The following is a 24,063-nucleotide window of genomic DNA, read 5'->3' on the forward strand; positions in this document are numbered from 1 at the left end:
TGTGTGTCATTATTGCAGACCTTTTTAATATCTTGGGGGAAAAAAAGTGAATTAAACCCATTTACTGTATTTTGTCTCTGAAAATGCAGAATAATTCCATTTTTGCTTCTTCAGTAATGTGCATCTTATAGCCTCTGTAACAACCTTTAGTTCAAGTGGACTGTGTATTACATTTTAATCCCTTAAAATGAAACATTTCTCTTGAAATGAAGTGGCAATGTGCAGTATTTGTCATGAATTGCCTTTCACACAGCAGTAGTTAAATATGTAATTAAAAATATTGTTGCTGCGTTCATTTCAGGAGGACTTTATATAAGTTCTGAATCAAAAGAAGACCACATCCATTTCCTGGTCTTCACTGACGTCTGTGGTAACAGAACATATGGTGTTGTTGCACAGTACTACCGGTCTATGCAAGTATGTTATTTAACTCATTCGTCTATTAGAACATATTAAAATGTATAAAAACAAAGCACTTTGAAAATACTGTGAGATTTAATTTATGAAATTAGTTAACAGGTGTGTTTCTATGTTAGAAGTAGTACAGGACAAATCATACTTTTATATTGCCATTTTAAATTAAGTACTTTGGAACACATTGCATTAGGAAAAATTGTTAGGGATTTCATTTAGGAGATTTAGATATTTAGGAGCAGATTTTATCCCTTGGATTTTTTTTGGTAAAGATTGTTCTTTCCAAACAATGAAACATGTTCTTTCTAGATACATTTTGTGCTGAAATTCTTTTTAATACATATTGTTTAAGTCTTACAGGCTGACATTTTTCTGAAGACCTAAAGGGAGATAGACATCCAAATCCCTTTGAAATTTAGGGGGAATTGGGTATCACATCTCTAAGGTTCTCAAGAAAATATCAGCCATAAATTCGTGATTAATATAAAGACATTAATATGCAGTTTCCTTGCAGGATGGTTCCAGCTCCTCGAATGGGTGGGGCCATTGGGAGTCTGCGCAGACTGGGAAGGTGCCTGTCTGTTTTGTACCCTTTGCTGTTTGTGTTATATCCAGATACCCATATTTTAATGCCCTCAAGGATTGTCTCTCTTGGTAAGATTTGCTCCCCTGTGTGTTTCTGCTGGAAATGACTGCAGGTTTTTAACACCTGAATTTGCTTGATGTGGTCAGGAGAGCTGCATGGGGGTGAAACAGTGGTTAGTTTTATGTTAAGGTAGTGTGAGGTGTGCAGGAGAGGAAAAGAAGAAATGCTATGTCAATGTTGCCCAGACAGTAAGTGCAAATTCTGAATACCAAGGGAATTAGTTATGATGTTGTCTTCATTTTCTTTGGGGTTTTTGCTGATGTGTAGGGAACAGATTTTTCACAGATATTATTGGTTGTTTTGGAAGGTGGTTAACTGTAATTTTGCCACTCTTAGAAAAATCACTTTCAAAGCACAAAGAGGTTTTTATAATGCACCAAATAAATGTCATAAGAACATGAATATATATGTATTAATAAGCAGTTAATGACACTTCAGGGAAATAATCCAAGTCACTTGAGGAAGTACAGTTGTTGCTTGGCTGTTGTAGAACTAGCAGAGAAATTCTTAGGATACACTGGTTAGAGACAATCAGTCTGCAGTGTGGATGATTGAAAAGGTAAGTGAACGTGGATATATGTTGTAATTAAGTAATTTCACTTATTTTGAGGTTACTTTATTGTTAAATTGTTAGGATCTATTTGCATCTTTTATGAATTTAAATTTCTTCATATCAGGGAACCTGTCTGTGTAGATTGGACATTACTGTGTGTCTTCACTTGCAGACCTGTGGTCCAAAGGTAGAAGAGGTTTTCTTCACTAAATTTCAGTCAAGCTTTCTAGAGTCAAATTTGAAGCCAGTTGCAGGTATTTGCTTCTTGTACATAAGTTGAAAGATTTTGGTGTTTTAGGTTGGAGCTTGACTCTTCCCCTTTGTTCTGCTGGTGCTCGTGTCTCGAGCAGATGAGCAAGGGAGCACTCTCTGGATACCAACTGAGGTGCATCACCAACTCCCAACCTGGCTCCAGACCAAATGAGACTTGAGCATTGATTTCCCCAGCCCATGCAGCTCTTTTTCCCCATGCTGTGGATTTGGATCATCTTGGAGCACTGACTGGCTTTCCCTGGTTTACATGAGGAGAGCCCTGGAGGAGCAAAGCAGTGCCTTCCACTTGGGCATTTGAGACGTTGGCTCAAAAAGGCTGTGAGATCAGAAATGAATCACTCTAGCAGCCCTTAAGGGCATGTACCTCTGCTCTGTCATTTTTAAAGCATTAGTAAAGGGGTTTAATGTGGACAAGGGACTTCAACATGATGGAAACTCACTGTGCACAGGTCAGTGTGAAATCAAAATGTTCAGTGAAATAAAAAGCAAATGTTTATTTTCCTTTCTCTTTTCTTGCCCAGACCACTCCCACCCCCGCTTCTTATATTTCAGTCAATTACATCAGCCCTTGGTATTGCAGGAACTGATTCATTGCTGCCTTTTATAAATCTCAAATCTCAAGTCAATGCTAATCTGCATATGGAACTCTTCCAGCTGTGACTACAGCTCTGGCTACTGTTTCTATCAAGCCTTTATAGTGGGATTCCTGCTTCTTTTATACTGTGAACTCAGCCTGTGAGAGGGCTCACCTCACACCAGCTTTCCACTGAGTGAGAAATAATATGGATTCAGCTTGACAGTTACAGTACTCATCAGTGGTTTATGTAGAGTATTCATAAGTAATTTCTTCTCTGAAGTGAGACATCTCTGAGCTGGGAGAAGCAGTCAATTGGCAAATGGATTTTAAAAGAGCCTGCTGAGGGAGAAGTGGGAAAATCTTCAGAACAACCATGGAAAATTCCAGATGTTGCAAAAGTGTTTCTAGTTCTCGTATCTGTTTAGAGGAGACAGTAACCAGGTAGAGTTAACCCTCTAGAGCTGCTTCTGCCTCTGGGTGGGTATTTTAAACTTTATAATTATTTAAACATTATAATTAAACACCTCTGCCTTGATCATATATAGTAGGGTTTAGCACCTGTTTAAAGCATTAATGTCCAAAGCCAACTACCACATGTGACTTTTCTCTTTTGAGTCTGTACTGGTTTCTGAGAGGAGTTTAGATTGATCAGTACCCTACCATCTGAGCTTAAAGTGATTTGTAAACATGTGAATATTTATAGGGAAGTTCAGCAGGACAATAACCTTCCATGTTAGTCTTGTATGTTGTCCTGGTGCTTTAACAGGGGAATTTTTCACACAGCTGCACAGCTCTTCTCCTTTTTGCTGCTGCATCTGTGAGATGGGAGTGTGTGTGACTGGAAGGAGAGGAGGGGAATGCCAGTGACAGAGCTGAATTTGGTGTTTGCATTTCCCACTGTACTGGAAACTCAACTGATCACGTTTCCATTAAATTTTACTCTGTTTTTTTTTTTTTAATTTCCTTTATCTTGATACTATTTAATGGATTGTTTCAGAATGTCTGCCCTTCTGGTTTTTGTGTCTTGGTTTTTTTTAGGAAAACTATTTCACTGTGCCAGAGTACACTAGGGTGGAGGGAAGGGAAGGGGTGGAGAGGTACCGGTTTTCCTTATTTAGGTTGTACTACTGAAATGTTTCCATGTGGCATGAAACAGCTGCTGGGGTGTGTGGCTGTTCTGAATGCAACATAAACAATTACAGCCAAGACCTCTATGATATATTTTAAATGTAGTGCCCCATACAGCTGGAGATGTTCTGACTTTGTGACATTACAAAGCATTGACATTGTATTTCTATAAACCAGAAAGGGAGTTACTGTGTGTAATCAGGTGACCAATGAGTTAAACAGCTAATTAAGTGTTTTCATTGTTTGGATGTACTCAAGTAGCAGTGCCTCTTATACATAACAAATAATAACACCTTCAACAGTACACTTGTATCCTTGGTATGCAGCAGATGTGTTTTGCAGGATGCTTCAACTGATTAATTATTTTCCAGTCAGGAGATTTGAAAGCACTTGTTAGTGGACCTCAAACCACCTATTTCTAGTGTGTAGCCCTTTCATTGTGAGAACTAGTGCAAGAATGCTGTTGTTCCTGAAGACCTGATGTTGAAGTAGCATCTAAAGGGGCTCTGCTTCCATTCAGGATGGGTTTTTTTGCAGCAGAAGGTTTCCTTTTTCTCCAGAATTCTGTGCATAGATTATTTTCTTCAGTACCTAAGTGTGCAGAATTGTCTGTAGGTGAGGTGGTACTGGTTTTCAGTCAGAGCAATCATCAAAGGTATTTTTTTTCATAAGTATTCCTAGATAAAATCCAGGTTCCTAAACTTTTTCAAGTGGCAGAGTAGAAATCACAACTGAAAACAACCAAGCTGAGATGCACAGGCAGCATCAAGCCATAAATCCATGTAGATGCTTTGAACTGCAAGGGGATTTGCAAATTGTCAGCATAGTAATGAAGGTCTTTGTGTTCCATGTCATTAATTTTATAACTAATTTCCGTATTGCTGGCACACAGTGCTTCCGAATCCAGAACATTTTGTGTGGAGTATGTCTTGCCTCTCTCCAAAGCAGGCAGGTGTGCACCTAAACTGTTCCACAGCACGGTGGCTGTTGAATTACTCTACATTTTTTGAAAGGGTTCAGTTTTAACTTGAGAGGTTTTGGCACTTTGCACATGTAGTATTACCTCAGTCTGTTAGACTGCATGAAAAGTGAAATATTCCTGGCAGTAATCTCCTGGATGAACTTCTGTGTTGGATGGATGAATACGCTCCATTCAAACAGTAAATCTTCCAACCTATGCATTCGTCCTTTCAGCTGCCTTGGGAAAAGGTGGGAGTGTGCAAATAGCTCCCAGCACTGAGGCAGTACAAAGGGCCTATTCTGAGCTGCTCTTGCTCTCTGAAACACCTGTCTGTGGACAGTTAATAGCAGTAATGAAAGGTTCATAAACTCCTTAGCTCTCCACTTGAGTATTTCAGAGATTACTTCATTTATTTCTGCAGACATTTGCAGTGCAGAGCTGTCAGCTGCTGTTAGGCTGCATTAATGGGCACCATGTCCTGATTAGGGAGCTCTTACTGTCCTCTCTTTACATCTGCTGCTTTCTCAGTCACGTTGTTTCTGTTGTGACATTTACTGGATGTCATGATAAGAGTGTATTGTCTCAAAGAAAAAAAAAAGATAGGTCTGCTTAATCTGTTAGGCCAAATCTGAGGCATTACTAAGTGTGACAGGGTATTTGTTTAAATTGATGGTTCTACTGTCTGGTTTACTTTGATAATTCTTAAATTCTCCTTTCTTTGAGCCCCTGAAGAGCTGATGGACTTTTTGTGAGTATACTTATAACAGCCCAGGTCTTTCTTCATATGGGAGTATAGTGAATTTAAATACCTCATTAAAAAGTGCAGTGATATATGACAGAATATGTTTTTTTCTGGAATCTAAATGCTATACACAAATACGGTGTCCTGAATTCTTATGTATCTCTTGACCTATTCAGTTGCTTTCTTCCTGAACAGCGAGTAATCTTCTGCAGGAAACCAGTAAAGCTGCAAACTGAAGTAAAACCCTCAGGGAGAAGAAAACCATATTCAGTTCCTAGTTTCTGTATATATAGATTTGCTGGCCTAGATTTCTGAATTTGTAAAGATTTGGGGGCTTTGCTATAAATGTGCAGGAGAATCTTCTGTTGAACAAGATGCCCTTTGTGACCACAAATATCTAACTTGGTAATTGTTGCATTTCAGAAATTCTGTGGTGTGTATGTTTAAATGTTCAGTAATTTATTTGGAGTATAATAAAAACCACGTGACCTTTGTTAGGGTAATAAGTTTTAAGCCAAAAACATATGTCAGGTTTGCACAAATGTTCTTATTTTTGTGTGGGCAGGAATGACAGCAAAGGGCAGTGTCCATACAGGCCTAAGCCTTATGCTAAATATGGTTCTTGCTTCACATTCCTCTGCAGTCAAACCCAGGTCTGCAACCCCTCTTTTCCTCTGGTGCTGTTTTCCATCTCAGAGCTGGTGTCTGATGCTTGGGATGGGAGGAACGCCAAGGCACTGTGTTGCAGCTGTGGGTTTGGTTCCTCAAGCAGTCTCTATAAGACACTGTAGCTACATCTCACCATCTCGCCTCACACGTGGTTTCCTTTGGCCATCAAACCACTGTGCTGTCTCCTCGGATATAATGCAGTAGTGTTTTATACATGGGAGTACGAAAAACTCTGCTTCTGACGCAGCAGCATCATTAAAATTTAATGAAGCTGCTGAAGCATCTAATAAATTAGAAATTAATTAGCTGAAATAATAGCTTCATTACTCCTAATAATTTTTTCAAGATTATCAGCAGAAAGAGTTTTCTGTGTTTGCATGTTACTATTGATAAGTAATTTCCTATCATTTAATTACAGCTTACTAGTGCAGCTACGACCTTTCAGGGATTTAGATGTCGAGGAGTACATAAAAGAATTTGCAGCAAAGCTGTTTTTAATCCCCAGCCCGCCACCAGGACCACTCCACTTGGTAATTACTCCTCCTGAATTCTATAATCACTTTTACATTATTTCTTTTAAGATACTAAAATGCTGTGTTCAGTAAACTGGGTGACATTCATGAGTGTCAGGTCAGAGATTGTACTTGGTGGTGTGGGACTGATGTCACTACCTGTGCTTTGAAAATAAGGTTATGCATTGTTAGTGGCGAAAATAACAGTGTGGCCAGCATTCAGGCTGGAGTGCTAGCCAGTCATGTTCTTTAGTTTTCAGTACTCCTCTGGGAAGGATTTGGCTCATGCCAATTATTTATGGTCTGAGATGATGCCTGGGCAGGTCTGGGAGCAGCAGAACAGTGTGATGTGGATGAAATGTTCAGTTGGCTGCTGCCTGGATAAGACCAAACTGAGAGGGGAAACTCACATCAACATTTGTATTTAGTGCTGTATATTTGTTCCATTCTGACCCTTCCCAAGTCAAGCCAGATGTGAGCTGGGTCAGTGATTTCAGCACACACTCTGTTGTTATCTACTGCAGTGGCTTCCAGGGAAGCAGAGTTTCAGCCATGGACTTCTCCTTAGCTGCTTTCCTTGACTCTGGGATGTGGGGTTAGGAGTGGAGGAAAAATAGCATAGCTGGAAAACAACTGGGTGATTGGCTAAACCAGCTGTGAGTGCTGAAATATGCAGCACATGCAGGATCTGACCCCCAGAGATTTGAGCTGAAGTATCTGAAATGCTGAGAGACCTCGTTCCTTTTGGCTTGTTTTATTTTCTTAGCATGACAACCCATGCTCACTTACTTCGTTGGTATTTTTTCTATTTCCTATATGAATTTTTTCAATCGATTTAGTTTCCCAGTTGTATCTACATATTTAATTCAATTATTTTGTTATGCTTATAACAAAGCAAGTTTAATTCTGTTAAAAGATGTTTTTAAAAAAAATTTGCCAGCCAATCACCCTATGAGAATGAGAGGAAACAAGTCCATATTAATTTTTCAAACTAGTTATTATGTCTTTTAATATTTCCTTCTCTTTTAATTTTACTGTTCTGCAGTATGCAAACACCTGTCTTCTTGCTCTCAATTTAAATTAATATTTTGTAGTTGGAACTAAAATCCTGAATTAAATGTCATGTGATAACATTTTCATTAAGGAGTAAACAGAAACCATCTGTTATTACAGGTATTTAATATGAAACCTCTTCAAATAATAATTCCTTCACGAGAGGATCCAGACAGTCCAATTATTGACTTGGATCTCCATCTTCCATTGCTGTGTTTCAAGCCAGAGAAGGTGCTGCAGGTAAAACTAACTCATACTTTAAAATGTTTTAGGGATTGAAAGTACTGGTAATTTGTAGTTTAGGAAAAAATCAAGATGTTTATTTACTAAAAAAACTTTAAAAGACCAACAATTCAGAATAGTATTAGTTCTGAATGTTAGAGATCTGGCACAATAAAATATACTTATTCTTAAGATATTTTGTTATTTATAGACCCAATTAGATTAAGGCATATTGCATTTCTTCCTCCTGTGGTTTAGAAATAGGTGCTAAATTTCTTAAGAATGTATTTTAAAATGTAAATATCCAAGCCAATTGACATATTTTATTTTGAATTTTCACTACATGAAACTACATTCACTACAAGATTTATAAGAGTTTTTTTCACGTTTAAGAAGGGGACAGAAGGAAGGATTGGTGACAGTTGGCACTCTCATACAAATAAAGTGTAAATGGTGTAGAAAGACAAGAAATCCAAAAGGCTGTTTGAATTTTTTCAATGCTTCACAGAATCTCACAATAATATTGGCTGGAGTGTCCTTTGGAGGTTACCTAATTCAGTTGCCTGCTCAAAGGCCACCTGTGAAGTTAAATTAGGTTATTTAAGGTCACCAGTAGCATCTGAGCCACTTCCTCCAAGAAACCTCCTCAGTCCTGAGAGTTGGCAGTACTGCCTTATTTTTTTTGGGCTTTGCCCACATGTGCATGTTATGAATAAAAGTACCTCAAATCCTAAATGGTCCTGTGTAGCTGGAGCATCTTGAAATGGACATTATTTAATTTTATAAATCTGTAAGGTAGCTACTAAAAATGAGAGCTCATGAAGCTGAGTCTCACATGCAGATGAAATACTTGCATTTCTAGTGTGTTCTAGATACCTCATTACAAATACTTAACATTCTGGGTTTGTTTTCCAGATTATGACTTGCATTTTGACTGAGCAGAGAATCGTTTTCTTCTCTTCTGACTGGGCTCTCCTGACACTTGTTGCTGAATGCTTTATGTTGTACCTTCATCCTCTGCAGTGGCAGCACACTTTTGTGCCTATTCTGTCTCGGCAAATGCTGGATTTTGTGATGGCTCCAACATCTTTTCTCATGGGATGTCATATTGATCATTTTGGTGAAGTGAGCACGGTATGTTTTACACCATTACCACTCTTGATTTTTACTTGCAGTGCATTTGTCCCCTTCCATATTAGAGCATATTAGATTACTAAGTGTTTATGTATTGAGATTAGCATCTATTAAGGCAATTGTATTTATTTGTTTTGAATGTAATTGTTTAGTTATCCATACAATTCTCTACTTGTGGAAAAAATTTCAATCCTTTTCTGGTTTACCTCCTTGATGAAATTAATTGTCTGAGGAGTATGTAAATGAGAAGTAAATATTTTTACAATGTAAATATATGTACAGTCATTCTATTTTCTTTTGTTAAAAGGAAGGTGAAGATTTAATTCTAATTAATATAGATAATGGAGATATTACACATTCAAAAATGGTTGAAGAGGAGCTTGAGATTCCAGATGTTCCAGCACAAGCAGCAGAAACTTTCATAAAAAGGTGACAAGATCTTGAAGATGTGTTTATCTTAGTGCATAAATCATGCATGATGCTCCAAGTTTTTTATTTTGTATTATTCATTATTATTATTATTATATTATTTCATTCATATAAACCCCACTGTATTTTAAAAGGGCAAATTGAAAATTTCAGTTATTAGTATTAATTAATACTAATTAATACTAATTAGTATTAAGCAGTCATAATCACCAAATAATTCTGTAACAACTGGAATGCTTGTTTCTTTTTTATTATTGATACGGTTATAGTCTGAACTTTACAAGGAAGACTGAGTGCACTGTGATTTAATTGAGTGGGGCTCCCTGAAATCTTGTTAGCTTGTCAGCACTTGTAAATCAATCTTGCACTTCTTCAGCTGTAAGATGCACAGGCCTAAATGACTTTTATTTTTTTTAAAAGTATGAAAAAAAATTGTTGATGTTAGGATGTAAGTTAATAGTTTTCTTTTGTGTGTAGAGTGGAGGGTCTGCAGCTGCACTTTGATCTGGAGCTCTGCCATCTTCGGGCCAGCACAGACCTTGGTGAGCTCCAAACCCGCAGAAGGGCTTGGCAACAGAAACTGAACATGGATGTGCAGCAAACCATGTTGCAGTTAATTGTTAATATCTTCAGGTAAGTGGATGTAGTATTTTCTATTACAAGAGCATGTGGTACTGGTTAAGTACTTTAAGCATCTGTGAAAATATTCTCATTTCGTCTTACTTTATAGATATTTTGTAGAGATTAGGTTTTGTTAGGGATTATGAGAAGGAGATCCTGTAGCCTGCTGGAATATGAGTCATTGATGTTTTGATGTACATATACATTGCTAGAACATCTTAGATAAAACTTTGACAAAATTTTGACCTTGTCTTTTGTATGAAGATTTCAGGAAGAGAAGTGCAGTCCTTGGAAAAGCTTAGGGCCCAGCAGGGATATCAGTCAAATTTTGGTCACTCTTGTTAGAGGAACCTGAATTTAAACCAGGACAGGGTAGAAGAGCTGAAAGCAGGAACAAGAGCTCAGAACACCTGGGAGTGTTTGGGCTGAGAATGGATGAGATACCTGGAGAGTGCAACCACCTGAGAATGAAGCAGGGACAGGAGCTGTTGAAACTCAAGGACAAAGTGCTGGCACAAGAAGGGACAGCTGGGCCAGGAGCTGGACTCAATGATCCTTGTAGGTCCCTTCCTACTCGGGGTATTCTGTAATTCTTTGGTAAGAAATGTGGGGTATTGGGTGTGTTTGGGACTGGCATTTTAATGCTGATGTGGCCTCTTGCTGGAGGTGGTTCCTCTCTTTGGATCAGCTACTGAATTGCTCATGGGAATTCTCCTTGGCACTTTCAGTCAGAAGGTGCTGGGTTAATATACAGAGTCCAGATGTCAGGTGTCTGTTATTGGATCATCTTAAGGAGTGTTCCTACAAGTGCCTGGACCCTCCAAGGAGAGTAGCTGCTGGGTGTGGGGAATAGAACAGCCTTTACAGATAGCTAGTTATGGAAACTGAAATGCATTTATTTCCAGAGTGGGATTTTGTGGATTTCAGTGTTTGGCAACAATAATTGCAGACAAAGATGAGGAGAAATGTATTTTTGCTCATAACAGCTTGAACTCTTTAATGCACTAAATGCTGCAAAAAAAATGAACAGATGCTTTGCTCTCTAAGAGATAATGTGTGTCACAAAGGGGTTGATTCTTCTCTTGCTTTCTTTCTCTTTCCCTTCTGTAGCGGGTTGGGTTTGTAACCGGGCAGAAACACCAATTTAGTGTAGTGGTTTGGTCCAAAATACTCATTACTGTGTATCTTCTGTGAGATAAGAATTAGGAGAAACGTAAAGCAGGCACCAAACTTGAAAGAATATAAAGAAGTTTATTAACAGACCTAAAAGAAGAAAAAAAATTATACCACCTTCAGAACTCTTCTCCTCCCCCCACCTTCCTCCCTTCTCCCACTAACAATGTAAAAAGACAACCCTTAAGATGTTCAGTCTGTTTACCACTTCCGTAATAACCTTGTTCAGTCCATTTAGGAAGAGAAGTCTCTTCTTGTTCGTGCTATGAAACCATTATCACAACGAGACAGCCGCCCACTTCCAAATATTGTTCAGTCCATTTAGGAAGAGGAGTCTCTCTGCTCACGATGCGAGTCCCTTCCCCCGACTTGCAGCTTTTCCCGCAACTGCTTTCGAGGGTCCACTCTTGGAGTTTTTTTGGGGTACAGTTTTAAGGTTGAGCCGTTCAGAAACAAAACCAGAGGCCCTTCTCCTTCCCTGGGAGCAAAGGGTCTTCATCATCTTCATCGTTAGGACTATCTCTGGGAGCATCTCTAGGGACTGAGGTTTTCTCCTTTCCCGTTTGGAGCAAAAGTCCTCATCTGGTTCATCTCTCCCTGTCCAAACTTCTCATGAAATTACAGCTGCGTCAGCATCTGCCTATCTCAGCGCAGGTGCTTTTGCTCACGAGCTGAACACTCCACCCCCCATATCTTCATGAAATTACAACAGGATACTCTGATATATCATAGCTTCACAGCAGAATTTCAGCTTTAAGCATCTCTGCTCTCTCTTCCCTCAGGGTTTCAGCTCTTCACAGCAATAAAAGGGTTAATCTCACCTCGGCCTTGCAGCTTTGCAGCTGGAATGTTGAATGTTTCTTATCGCAGTGGAGAGGGGGGAGAGCCGAGCTGCTCCGGCTGCCCATGGCAAGGCAGTGGGGGGGGTTCCACGGCTGGAACAGGTCCATGGCTCCAGGATGGCCGTGGCCTGGCCCGGCCTGGCCCAAGCAGGGCCTGGCCGGGCCCGCTGGCCCCCACACGGGGCCCGCAGCCACCTGTCCCAGCACCAGAAACGAGAGAGAGCTTGGGGGGGAGTTTGTCTATTCTTAAGTGTGGATCACAGAGGTGATCACAACTTTAAGTGGCTTAAAGAATTGTCCATATTCAAACTGGCCAGCTGATAGGTTCTGTCAGGTCCCAGAGGAAACTGTGAGCACCCCTTAGCAAGGACATCCCTTCTGGGGCTATGCTTGCTAACCTATGACACCTTCAAACTTTCTCTGTTCTTTTTTTCAGCCTTGTTTCTTCTATCTTCTAAGTCTGCCAGCATCCAGGAGTGAAGGAAAGTAACTCTGATGCAGTTATGCTGCCAGTTGTTCTGTTTTCAGCAAAGCATTGTAGTGATTTTGTCTGCATGGAGGTTCCAGGTTTAAAGCAAACAGTGCTAAATTATATGGAATTATGTAGAACTATGTCCTTTTATTGATTGTAATTTTTCCTGACCCCATATGGTTGCATAAACTATTAATAAGATGTAATAATAAATTGAGTCCTGTTCTTCGTGTGCCTGTTACAGATGCAATGTGATGGGACAGTGTGAGCTCAGGTCACATCTTTCAAATTGCCCGTGATAAATGCACTTGTCTTTTGTGCTCCAATGGATTGTGTGTGACTCAGGAACTGTGTATGTAAATTTAATTCCAGGATTGGAGCCTAAGGCATGATTTACACAGATTCTCTTTCATGGTTTACTAAATCTCACAGAGTGTATGTGAGTTTGTCAGCAGATAGCCCACATTACTTCTAAGAATTTGAATTCTTTTTCTATGATTCAGTAACTCAGACTTGTTCATTAAAACTGAATTTGCCTTCTGATACTGCAGCACATTGCTATTCCATTTTCTGATGCTGCAGCATGTTTCTAGTAGTTCCAGTGGGCTTCTGCTATTGCAAAAATACAACTTGCTTACAAATCTCCAAGCAGATTTACCTATTTATTTATTTTTGTCTCCAGGGAGGTAAAAGACCACCTAAATTATGAACACAGAGTGTTTAACAGTGAAGAATTTCTGAAAACAAGGGCAATCGGTGACCAGCTATTCTACAAAAAGGTAAATTCAGTGCTGTGATTCTGTTATTAATAAATCTGTATTTTAGGATTAATGCCAATACCTGGCAATTTAAAGGCAACAAAGTAATGAATCCTATATGAGAAATAGTGTTTGTTGGATAAAGCTTCCAATATATGCACACATTCTTAAAAACAAACAGACTAAAAGGAACCTATTAATATGTCTGCAGGAGAGAAATTGATTGGAAATCTTCTGACCAGGATTTCAGATGAACAGAAAGAATGAAAATATTTTCAGTAGCAGTTTCTAATGCTATAAATTAAATGGTGGCAATTTTATGAATTGAAATTTAATAGTAGTTTAAAACTCAGTTGTATGTATTTAAGAAGAACTTTGAGCAGCTGACTCACTTAAATACCAGGAAGAGCAAAGTGGCAGGTTTGCTTTCAGATGAATCTTGAAAAATAACACAATATGGAGCAGTTACTAGTGGTGTCTGGAATTATATTAAGAAAACTCAAAAACATCCATTAGAAAGGACTGAAATTTGGAATCTCCTGGACATAAAATTGCTAGCAAAATATGCCACCTACTGGAGGAATACTGGAAATTGGGAATCCTAATGCTTTTGGAGATGCTGTTTCACATAGTACATTGCAAGTGCATTAGTTAGAGGCATTTGAACATTTATATAACAGACATGTTGTATTGCCTCAAATCCCAGATTCCACCTTGTTTTACTGCGCAGTGATGAGAGATGGTGGCTTTCCCTCTTTTTAGTTCACACCTGGCAGTTTTTGTGGTGTCCTCTATCCTAAAAGGAGCAATTTGACCTTTTAGAAGTTATTTCTGGATGACACTACAATAATTACCTGATCAGGGAGCAGTTTTGTGGGTTACCAGAAGAAGAGAAGATTCACTTGTCTTTTCAGTATGATGACATAATGTTAATTTAGAGGGCCCCAAAATTCTTATTCCAAACCATAGACAGCATTATCAGCATTTGGTTTAAGTAGGAAAGATAATACTAAACTTGTAGCTCTGTTGCTCAGTATTTCTCATTTTTGTTTGGTTTCACCTCTTGGGGGGCAGTCTGAGATTACTGTTTCCTACTAAGCAAATATCATCAAAGTCCAGAAGGTGAATGGAATCTTAATTAGTTTTCTGTTGACGCTTTCAATCTTTTTATTTTTGTGATTGCTAAATTGGAAGGTCTCAGTTATGCATATGTAAAGATAATAAAAATGAGGAAAACATACTAATGTAAATTTATAAATCATCCACCGTTAACCCCTTTGTGTCTCACAGGTTTTGGAGACCTACATGTTTCACTCTTTCCTTAAAGCTCGTCTGAACAGAAAGATGGATGCTTTTGCTCAGCTTGACTTGAGTACCCAGTCTGAAGAGGACAGGTAGAGTTTTCTCATTTCTTATCCTGGTTTTGAATCTTCTGTTAGTATCAGTGATAAAAGTCCTTTTGACTCTATTAGTATGAGATCAGGCCATCTATAAACAAGATTATGATTAATTCTTAACTCAATTAAGATTATTGTAAAAGGGCTACATGAACACATGGCTGTTGAAATTGTAGATGTAATACTATTATACAAAAAAAAATAAAAACAAGCAGTTATTTATAGTGTATGTGTACGGATTTCTGAAACTAGTTATGTGTTATTTTTATTTTTCTCAGGTTTGATTTGATGTTTCTCACCCCCAGAAGGCTGATGATAGAGAAAATGGCTTCCAAGCGAGTCAGTGCAGAGCGCAAGGCCAGCCGGCGCATGGTGATCAGCATGCCCAACCTGCAGGACATCAAACTGCCAGAGGGCCCCATCAGGAACTCCTCACTTCGAAAAGTAGAAACAAGTGTTGGTAAGGGAAGATTGTGATGGACAAATACTCTTCTGTTGTCTTTTGGGGTGACATCACTGAGCAGTTGTCACAGAAACAGTGTCAGTTGCTGGGAGGAAATGATGGGCTGAGTCGCTTTGAGCTGGGGCCTGTCTGTGCTTCCCCTTGCTTGTGAAGTCAGTCTGTAGCCTGCTGTAAGTTTTGCTGGACCACAAAAGAGTGATTGTTAACACAGGCTTAAGCTTACCACTGTTTAGAAATAATTACATGAGGGATTTTTTTCTTTTTTTTTTTTTCCTTTTCCAGAATTGATATTATCTGATTAGGGAATATTCTGATAATAAAGACAATGGGCATAGAAATGTATGTGTGTCCCTAGCATGGATGTAATCCTTCTTGTTTCTTGTAATTGCTTGTTGCTGTGATGGGGATTCTGTTTGTTGTTTGTAGTATTGCTGGTTGTGAAGATACTTAGACTTTTACTCCTTTCCCTGATCAATGTACTCTCTTGGTGTTTGTTTCTAGCTGTGAGAATGCCCTCCAAATCCATCACCACATTCAAAATCCCTGAAATTCACTTTCCTCTGATGTTCCAGTGTGTTCACTCCTACTACACAGACTTCTTCAACCACCTCAGCAAAGCTATCAGTACCTTACCCCCTGAGAACTCTGCGATGCTGGCAAGGTACTTCTACCTCCGGGGCCTTGTTAGCTTGATGCAAGGAAAACTACTAAATGCACTTTCTGACTTTCAGAACCTAGAAAAAACAGACTTAAGAATTTTCCCTACTGATCTTGTAAGAAAAATAGTGGAGACCCTGCCTCGCTCGGAGCGCTTGCAGGCAGACCGCAAACCTGAGCTCAAGAGGCTGATAAGTCGAGTGATGGAAAAACAAAGAGAAGTTCTAAAAGTAGATGACCACGTAAAAAATTTCGAATTGCCAAAAACACACATGCAGCTGGATGATTTTGTGAAGAGAATTCAGGAGTCTGGGATTGTCAGGGATATAGACACTATCCACCGGTTATTTGATGCACTGACAGTAGGTGAGTGTAAGACGTTTGTTTTCCTTTTTGTTTATTATTTAGCACTGTCACATGAAAAAGGGAGATTTACTCAATCCCTTAGTGTTGATTGGTCTGTCAGTGCCCTGGGAAAGCTGAGCCCCTTGTGCCTGACCAGTCTGTCAGTGTTCCATTGTGGGGACCCTTCACTGTGCAGCTGCTGAATGGAGGGAGGCTCCACTGACTTGTCCAGGGTCACCTGCCAAACAGAGAGACCCCTCCTGGGTGTCCTTTGCCCACTGCCACCACCCTTGCAGGACTCACATTAACAGCTTAAAGAAGAACACTGTTTATTAGTAAAATTGTCAGAGGTTAAAATTTGAGAATTGCTGGTTGTAGTATCTGACTGCAAAAGATATGTTTAAAGCAATATATTAATTCACATCAATATATGGACAAGCTCTAATCCCCAATAAGAGCCAGCTTGAGATAATGAATCAGTGTGCCTAGAGTATGGTTCTTACCCAGTAGGTGATCCTATGGGGGAGAAGACAGGTTCAGCCTCTTGACTGATCCCAGAATTTATATGGAGTCTTCTCTGACTTTTCCTCATTCTTAGCTCACTTTTGTACTATTCCTTTATGTTTAGATGGAGCTGAAGTGACTTTTGTCACACATCTTACTCAGTGAGGGGTGGTTGTACCTTGGGGGTGGGTATTTCAGGATAGTGCCTGAAATAACCTTTGGATGGGAACATGTGCCTAGAATGTCTATACTTGTGTGCACAATAAAGAGGCACAGTTTGACAGTTACTAGCTTTTTAAACCCATCTTCCTGTGCAAATTTGTGTAATACTTTCTCCCATTAAAGGGGCTTTAAAATATTTTTAGGACAGCAGAAACAAATTGATCCTGAAACATTCAGAGATTTCTACAACTACTGGAAGGAAACTGAAGCAGAAGCTCAAGAGGTGAATCTGCCACCAGCAGTAATTGAGCATCTAGATAAAAATGAATGTGTCTACAAGTTATCCTGCTCAGTTAAGACCAACTATGGTGTAGGGAAAATAGCTCTGACCCAGAAGCGCTTGTTCCTGTTGACTGAAGGAGGCCATCCTGGCTATGTCCCGATTGCTGCTTTCAGGGATATAGAGGTGAGCATCAACTTCTGTCCTCTGGCATGCCTGTGGATATAGGTTGTGTTCCATTCTCCAGAATAAGCTGGCTCTCAAGGTAAAGTTTCAGTAAGGAGAGTAGGAAACACTGCTGAAGTCACTATATGAGTGATTAGGTAAAATTCTGGGGGTTTGGACCAAAAATTTCGTGACTGAAAATCAAGAGGTTATAACCTCAGAGAAATGTGCAGAGTGCAGCACATAGGATATGGAGTAGAGAAGTTTAGTAACATGAGCATTAAATGTGCTCATGTGACTGAGGTATCAGTGGGTCAGCCTCTACCCACTGTGGAGCCAAGGCTGTATGATGATGTTTAAACTTATTTCCATGAATCCAGCTCTCCTTAATGGTGTGTATGGACAACTGAAATAATTAGCTGTAATTAGAGAAAGCTGCCCTGTGGGCTGAGTGCTGAACCTTATCTGTCATTTTGATACATTCTCCTCATTTTCTCTTTCCTGTAACTTTCCAGGATGTTAAGAGCACAGCTGTAGCTTTCCTTCTTTTGAGAATACCTACTCTGAGGATTAAAACATTATCTAAAAAAGAAGTCTTTGAAGCCAACCTTAAAACTGAGTGTGATCTCTGGTACCTGATAGTGAAAGAAATGTGGGCTGGAAAGAAAATGGCATATGATCACAAGGTATAAATCGGGAATTTGTAACCAAATAAGTATGAAGAAAGTGCTTTCTATCTCTGTTCTAAATAATTCATGCACTAATCTTAGAATTTCATGGTGCTTCTCTCCCGTGAAGAAAGATCCAGCTTGGAAATGGGTATCCACCCTGTGCCTGCTGTATCTTTACATATGGTTTTGTTTGCACATCCTGTATCAAGGTTGTGCTAGATCTGAAGTATTCCTGTAATGAAATAACACTGGCTTCTGGCTTCCTGCTCCAAGACCTGGCTTGGAACATGGATGTGGGAGTGGGGTCTGACAGCAGGTGGCAGGAATTATGCTGCAGGGCAGCAACTGGCTGGTGCTTGTGCTAAGCATGACACATGTTGTAATTTTGAACATGGTGTCTTGTAAGAATAATGAGCAATAGATAAACTACAGTAAGACTTCTGTCTTTAGGATCCTCAGTATATCCAGCAAGCACTGACAAATGTTCTCCTGATGGATGCTGTGGTTGGTGCCCTGCAGTCCTCCAAAAGCATCTATGCAGCCTCTAAACTGTCTTATTTTGACAGGATGAAAAATGAAGGTCAGTCACAGCAATGCTACAAAGCCTGCTGGTGTTTGCATCATCTCTTTCTGCTCTTTCAGTATATATTCTGTTTTTCAAACTGGTTATGTGTAGAAATACAAAAAGACATTAGCCTGATTGCACTTTCACAAATGTAGTTTATTTAATAGTAAATAGAAAGTTTAGGGTTTGTCTTTTCTTTTTTTTCCTCCCTTTTTCCCCCCCCCTTTTTTTTGTTTGGTTTGGTTTTGGTTTTTGCTTCTGTCTCCATCTTGGATGCTGTGTTTTTGTCTTGCTTTTTAGACTCCTTGGGTGGTGGATGTCTCTGCTACCAGAATTCATGCAAATGGTGTTTGGGCCCTCAGCTAAAGCTAGAGGGAAAGAAAAGTGAGAAATGCGAATGAATGGTGTAGAATTGGTATCTCATTAGTATTGTAGTTCTATTTCAGGCTTAAATGTGCACTTCCTAACCTTCTAAAAATCTATTTTAGTGCCTATGATGGTCCCCAAAACAACTGCAGAGACACTAAAGCACAAGATCAACCCCTCAGCTGGTGAGACGTTTCCACAGGCAATAGATGTCTTGCTTTACACACCAGGTAAGGTGATGTATTGCTCTCTTCAGGTTAGCCCAGCTTTAATTAGCCTATAAAGCACATTGTCTTGTAACACCTGGTATTATTATGCCTGCCTGATGTGTTCACATTCTGACATGGATTGGTTGTGTGTTGAATATTAAACCAGAAAAATCATTAAAAAAGAACAGTAATGTTGCATATTAAGATACTCCAAGGCATAGTGTTCCACAGTCTTATTTTGCCTTCCTCTACATTTGTGCCTTATCACAGACTTCAATTCTGTGTTAATGGGCTGATTTCTCATTAAGATTTCTGGCTCACTTACTGAGTGGGGTGGGTGGATGGATGATGCTCCCCCATTGATCAATATTCATTGTTATATTTTTATTTTTCAGTAGTCCTGTTGGGGTGTTTGGTTGAACCCCAGTGCAAGGAGTAGTGTGGAGTGTGTTGGATTCAGTGGTGCTTTTCTTTATTCATAGTATGCTTTTAAAAGAGGCTCTAATGGAGTAGACAAGAGTGAGTGGATTTATTAGTTGTATTTCATAGGGCTTAAAAGCCTTCCTGCAATCCCAGTGAGCTCAGCTCTTAGTCATCAATGGAAGAGATTATCTCTGCTCTCTTTGGAGTTTAAGATGAAATCATTGGGTGAACTCAACAAACAGATTAGAATGAGCACAAATTCATTGTGAGAACTGTGTCAGTAAGTAACTGGTGATGTAAATTCCAGAACACAGATGTATTTCATTACAAACCTGCTCTGCCTAATAATGGCTTTCCCATAGGTCTCCAAAAGTAATTTGTTTTCTTTCACCTCTCTCATCTTCTCTGCTTTATTTCAAGGGCATCTTGACCCTTCAGAAAGACTGGATAATGCTCATCCAAAACTCTGGTGTGCTTTAAATGAGGGGAAGGTAGTGGTCTTTGATGCCTCCACCTGGTCTATCCAACAACACTGCTTCAAAATGGGCCGCTCTAAACTGGTAAGAGTGGCACAGGATCACAGTTCCTGCTTCAGCTGGGTGCTTTTGTTGCTGTAGTCTGACCCTGAATCACATCATTCCTTAAAAGTTGTTGAGTTGTTTGGGCTTCAGTTAACCTGAAAAAATGGAGATTTTTGAGAAAAGGGGAAAGGAGGCTAAATGGATTAATAATAAAACAAGTCAACTGGTGAAAAATGATGGATTGGATTTGGGAGGGCCTGATGGGTTCTTGGGGCAGGAAAGCAGGGTTGAAACAATTGAGGAGAAAGAATAGAATAGAAGATAATTAACCCAAAGAGAAGATGAGGAGGGGAATCCTACGAATAGATGAAAATTCATCCATGCTGAAGAACTGGAGATTGGGAAAAGGTGTAAGGAAACCAGGTAGATGCTATTGAAAGAGAGATAGAGCTCTAAAAGAAAGTGTCTCAACCAGCAGGTGAGAGTTGCTTGTCAAAGACCACCTGAAAGAGTCACTCTCTCTGTGAAAGGGGAATCTGAACCTGAGTGAAAAACACACAGTAGAGAGAACACACAGGAAAAGGGTTTGGACATGTCACTTCTGTGCAAGATAAGATACATCACTGTGGATGAGTGTGGGAGAGACTCAGAAAGGGAGGCGTAAAGCTGATGGTGAAGAGCTGGGTGGAGGAAAGATGGAATTCCAGGAGAGTCAGATATTGACCTAAAAGAAGACAAAAAAAGTTGGCAACTGATGGGACTCTGGAGGGAGATAAATGAAGAATGTTTGATTAAGGGGAAGGACATTCCAGAGACAGTAGAGGAGACAGTATTTTCTTAAACACTACTTTTAGCTGAAGTTGGAAGTGTGGATATATTGGACAGTTAGGTTGGTTTCCAATCCAGAGGAAAGGAGCACACTAACTTCTGTGGTTCCCCCTGATGCCCTCTGTAACTTTTACTTTGTTTGGGCCAGGAAGCACACCTTTAGTCAGTCCCTAAGGTAAAGTATTAATCCTATTTGCTGCAAAGAGATCTGTCCTCTCATTTTTTATGGAGCAGAGCAAAGGACAGAACACTGGAGAGCCAAGTCTTGTCTCCTACAATGATCACCAGCAAACTGTAGCTTCTGAATACAGCATTTTCCATGTTACATTAAAGAGTGATTTTTCTTCTAGGCTTTATTTAACCCAGCTTTTTCTCCCCAGACTTGCATGGTCATGGTGGAACAGAGTCAAGTGTGGATTGGTTCTCAGGACTCCATTATTTATATAATCAACACCCACAGTATGTCTTGTAATAAGCAACTGAATGATCATCGCTCTGATGTTACAGACATCATTGTGGAGAAGACGAATGGAACACCCAGGTATATCTAATTTGATTTTCCTACATGTTGAAAGAATTTATTGTTTTAAATGGAAGGGTTTATCCTGCTAATAAAATCTTCATTTAGCCCATTTTTGTAGCTCCCATATTGTGTATGGTCAACTAAGAATTTGCTTTTTAAGTAAAGAGCACTGTGTAGTTTGGAACAAAGAGGATAAAGGAATGCTCTTTTGGATGAGGATGAGAACAGCCAGGAATTGGCAGCACCCCGTGAAGAGCTGATACAGATGAAGCTTAAAGGCTGCTTCACTTTCGCTTTGAGCACGTCGTCGACTAAATGTTTACAGCAAGCTTCTGGATTTTTCCTGCCTGTTTGTAAAAGAAATAATACATTTATTGTTCTGTTCAGGCAAAATGCTTTTGATCTTCTGGTAGCACTGGGAAGAGTGTTGGCTGAATGTCTTAACCTGCTGTCTTCCCATGGGAAAGGCAACTCCAAGGTCAATAGGTCTGCCAGTGGTGCACCAGGTGTAACTGGGTTTCAGGAAGAATTTGTTTAAGTGTTGTTGGAACCTTCTGAAAAAGGTTTTCTCATTCTAAGACAACAAATGTTAAAGGTAAAAAGAAAAGGGATAGTATAATTTGTTTTCTCAGGTGCAGTAACAAAGAAAAACAATTTGAGGTTTTTTTTCTAACTCAAGGGAAAATCCGTCAGGAAATGTTGTTCAGAAGAATTATAGGGAATGTTTTGTGCTCTACTCCTCATGCATGATGTAATTTGTGCTCTCGTTCACGGAGAGGTCTGAGTTAGCCTGGAGTGTTTCCAGTGATACAGAGTTTGTAAAGGATAATCTTGAAGATAATTAAAAAATGAACATGAATTTGGCTTACTGTAAAATTGGTTATTTTGCAAGTAAGTATCTTCTGTGTGTGTTCTCTTTTCTGAACATGAATGCACACTATACTTCTTTATTTTTTAATCTGTGCCAACAGTGAAGCCTATTCCAGCAGTTTAGATGGAACAGTGATTGCTTGGAACATCAGTACTCTGAAAGTGAACCGTGTCTTTCAGCTGCCCTGCCAAAATCTCACCTCTATAAAGCTTCATAATGGTCAACTATGGTGCTGTAAGTCCCTTCCTCAAATAATAATAATTTCAAAAATCATCTTCACATAAAGAAGCAAGACAGTTATTGGATGTTCCATTTTATTTTGCTTTTTTCCTCCATATTTTGTAGAGATGGAAGAAGTGGGCACCTCTGTTACTAACTCTGTATTTTTAATATTTGAAGGTACCAGAAGTTGCATTCTTGTAGTGTCAACTCACGAGTTTCGACCACAGATGAAAATCGAGCACCACCTGAAGGATGTGTGTTCCTCTTTTCTTGGATTCCAGCTCTTGCCCGAGGTATTGCACTTACTCTGTTCGATAGAGTTTGAAGGAGGCAGGGCCCTGTGCCTCCTTCAAGCCCTGGTTATTGTGATACATTTTCTGTCAGCAGTGCTCAAATGTATCTTTCTGTGCTTTAGAGAGATGAAGTGTGGGCGTCTTCCTCAAGGAGTAGCGACCTGTACATTTGGAACACCAAAGACCTTTCAAGTACACCTCAAAAGATTCATCTTCAGGATTGCTCTGAGATTACTTGTATGATAAGAGTTAAAAATCAGGTGAGAGACATTTGGGCTTATTTTGCCTCGTGTGGATTTCTTTACTGAAGTTTTGTTTGTTTGCAGCTGTCATGGGCTCTCATTGCTTCCTCACTTGGTGTGTGCATAAATACTGGTTTGGAATGTTGATTCCTCTTCGAAATCAGAGAAGCTAAAGACTGCCCAACACAAATGGCTGTTACAGGTGTACCCCAAAATGCATGGCAAGCCAAAACTCTCATCAGTAATTAAATGTGTGGTGACATTTATTAGCTATTGACATTTCCAGGGAACTGCAGAAACTGAAAGTTTAGGTCCTTTGATATTTTATCTCAGGACTCCTCAGACTAAGCCTTGAAAAATGGTTACCAGACAACCAACAAATGCCAATTAATTGGCCTGTTTTTGTAGATGACCTTTTCCTTGATTAGTTACCACATTCCTAATTCAGGACAGACCAAAGGAGGCAGTGGATTCCTACCTTGGCATCTTGTGTCCATGTCACTGTTGGCCTCTGTGTACCTGCTTTTATGTCGTATCAGTAGCTGTGCAAATGATTGGAGTTGCGCTACCACAGGGGCCCATTCAAGGTTACTTTGCAAATAAATAGCTAATGTATATCTACTGGGAAAGCAACTTTCGGAATCTTTTTCTCAGATTTTCCCTCCTTCCTTCTTCAAAAAATTTTTTTTAGTGGAATAGGGAAGTTTTCTCTGTATTCAGCTTCTGGTTAGACTTTCGTACTAAAATGGGAAATCATTTTAAGATATTCTTCCCCAAGGCAGAGATTGATACATTTAATAACCTCTGTTTCAAGGGAGTGAGAGGATTGTTTGGAACCCCCAAGGCATTAAGCTCTCTTTTATTCTACAGAAGAACTTTGTTCCTTTCTCTTCACTTCTTTAAGTAATTTATGAATAAGTTAAACAATACTGAGCCCAGTACTGACCCTTTGGGGACACCACTAGTGACAGGCTCCAACCAGGCCCTGCCCCTCCAACCACCACTCACACTCCTGTTCCCTTTACACAGCAATGAGTTACGGAGAGTGAGCTTGCAGCCTGATAAAGGCTGACAACAACATTGATAGGGCTGTCAGTCACAGGCTTTAATTAAAAACAAACCATTGTTTTTCTTTAAGAAACCGAAGAGAAACCCAGCTGCATACTGTGTCTATCTG

The 24,063-nt window shown here is 39.5% G+C and overlaps 1 protein-coding gene across 3 annotated transcripts in view; it reads left to right on the top strand.

Moving 5' to 3' along the window:
- The window catches only part of DENND3 (DENN domain containing 3), a 32,970-nt gene that overhangs the window by 6,472 nt on the left and 2,435 nt on the right, over positions 1 to 24,063 (top strand). The window contains exons 3-22 of one of the 3 annotated variants that reach the window (XM_039549273.1): positions 302 to 417; positions 929 to 1,068; positions 6,382 to 6,493; positions 7,649 to 7,768; positions 8,666 to 8,884; positions 9,192 to 9,313; positions 9,791 to 9,946; positions 13,104 to 13,200; positions 14,470 to 14,573; positions 14,855 to 15,036; positions 15,541 to 16,062; positions 16,911 to 17,173; positions 17,668 to 17,838; positions 18,274 to 18,403; positions 18,877 to 18,984; positions 19,807 to 19,946; positions 21,116 to 21,276; positions 22,230 to 22,363; positions 22,529 to 22,644; positions 22,767 to 22,904. In XM_039549273.1, the coding sequence (XP_039405207.1) occupies positions 302 to 417; positions 929 to 1,068; positions 6,382 to 6,493; positions 7,649 to 7,768; positions 8,666 to 8,884; positions 9,192 to 9,313; positions 9,791 to 9,946; positions 13,104 to 13,200; positions 14,470 to 14,573; positions 14,855 to 15,036; positions 15,541 to 16,062; positions 16,911 to 17,173; positions 17,668 to 17,838; positions 18,274 to 18,403; positions 18,877 to 18,984; positions 19,807 to 19,946; positions 21,116 to 21,276; positions 22,230 to 22,363; positions 22,529 to 22,644; positions 22,767 to 22,904 (3,251 nt within the window). Of the gene's footprint in view, positions 1 to 301; positions 418 to 928; positions 1,069 to 6,381; positions 6,494 to 7,648; positions 7,769 to 8,665; positions 8,885 to 9,191; positions 9,314 to 9,790; positions 9,947 to 13,103; positions 13,201 to 14,469; positions 14,574 to 14,854; positions 15,037 to 15,540; positions 16,063 to 16,910; positions 17,174 to 17,667; positions 17,839 to 18,273; positions 18,404 to 18,876; positions 18,985 to 19,806; positions 19,947 to 21,115; positions 21,277 to 22,229; positions 22,364 to 22,528; positions 22,645 to 22,766; positions 22,905 to 24,063 lie in introns of those variants that run through there. The other 2 variants (XM_039549274.1, XM_039549275.1) reach the window with 2 other exon arrangements.

Source organism: Corvus cornix, chromosome 2, assembly GCF_000738735.6.
Source record: "Corvus cornix cornix isolate S_Up_H32 chromosome 2, ASM73873v5, whole genome shotgun sequence".
Classification (NCBI taxonomy): Eukaryota; Metazoa; Chordata; class Aves; order Passeriformes; family Corvidae; genus Corvus; species Corvus cornix.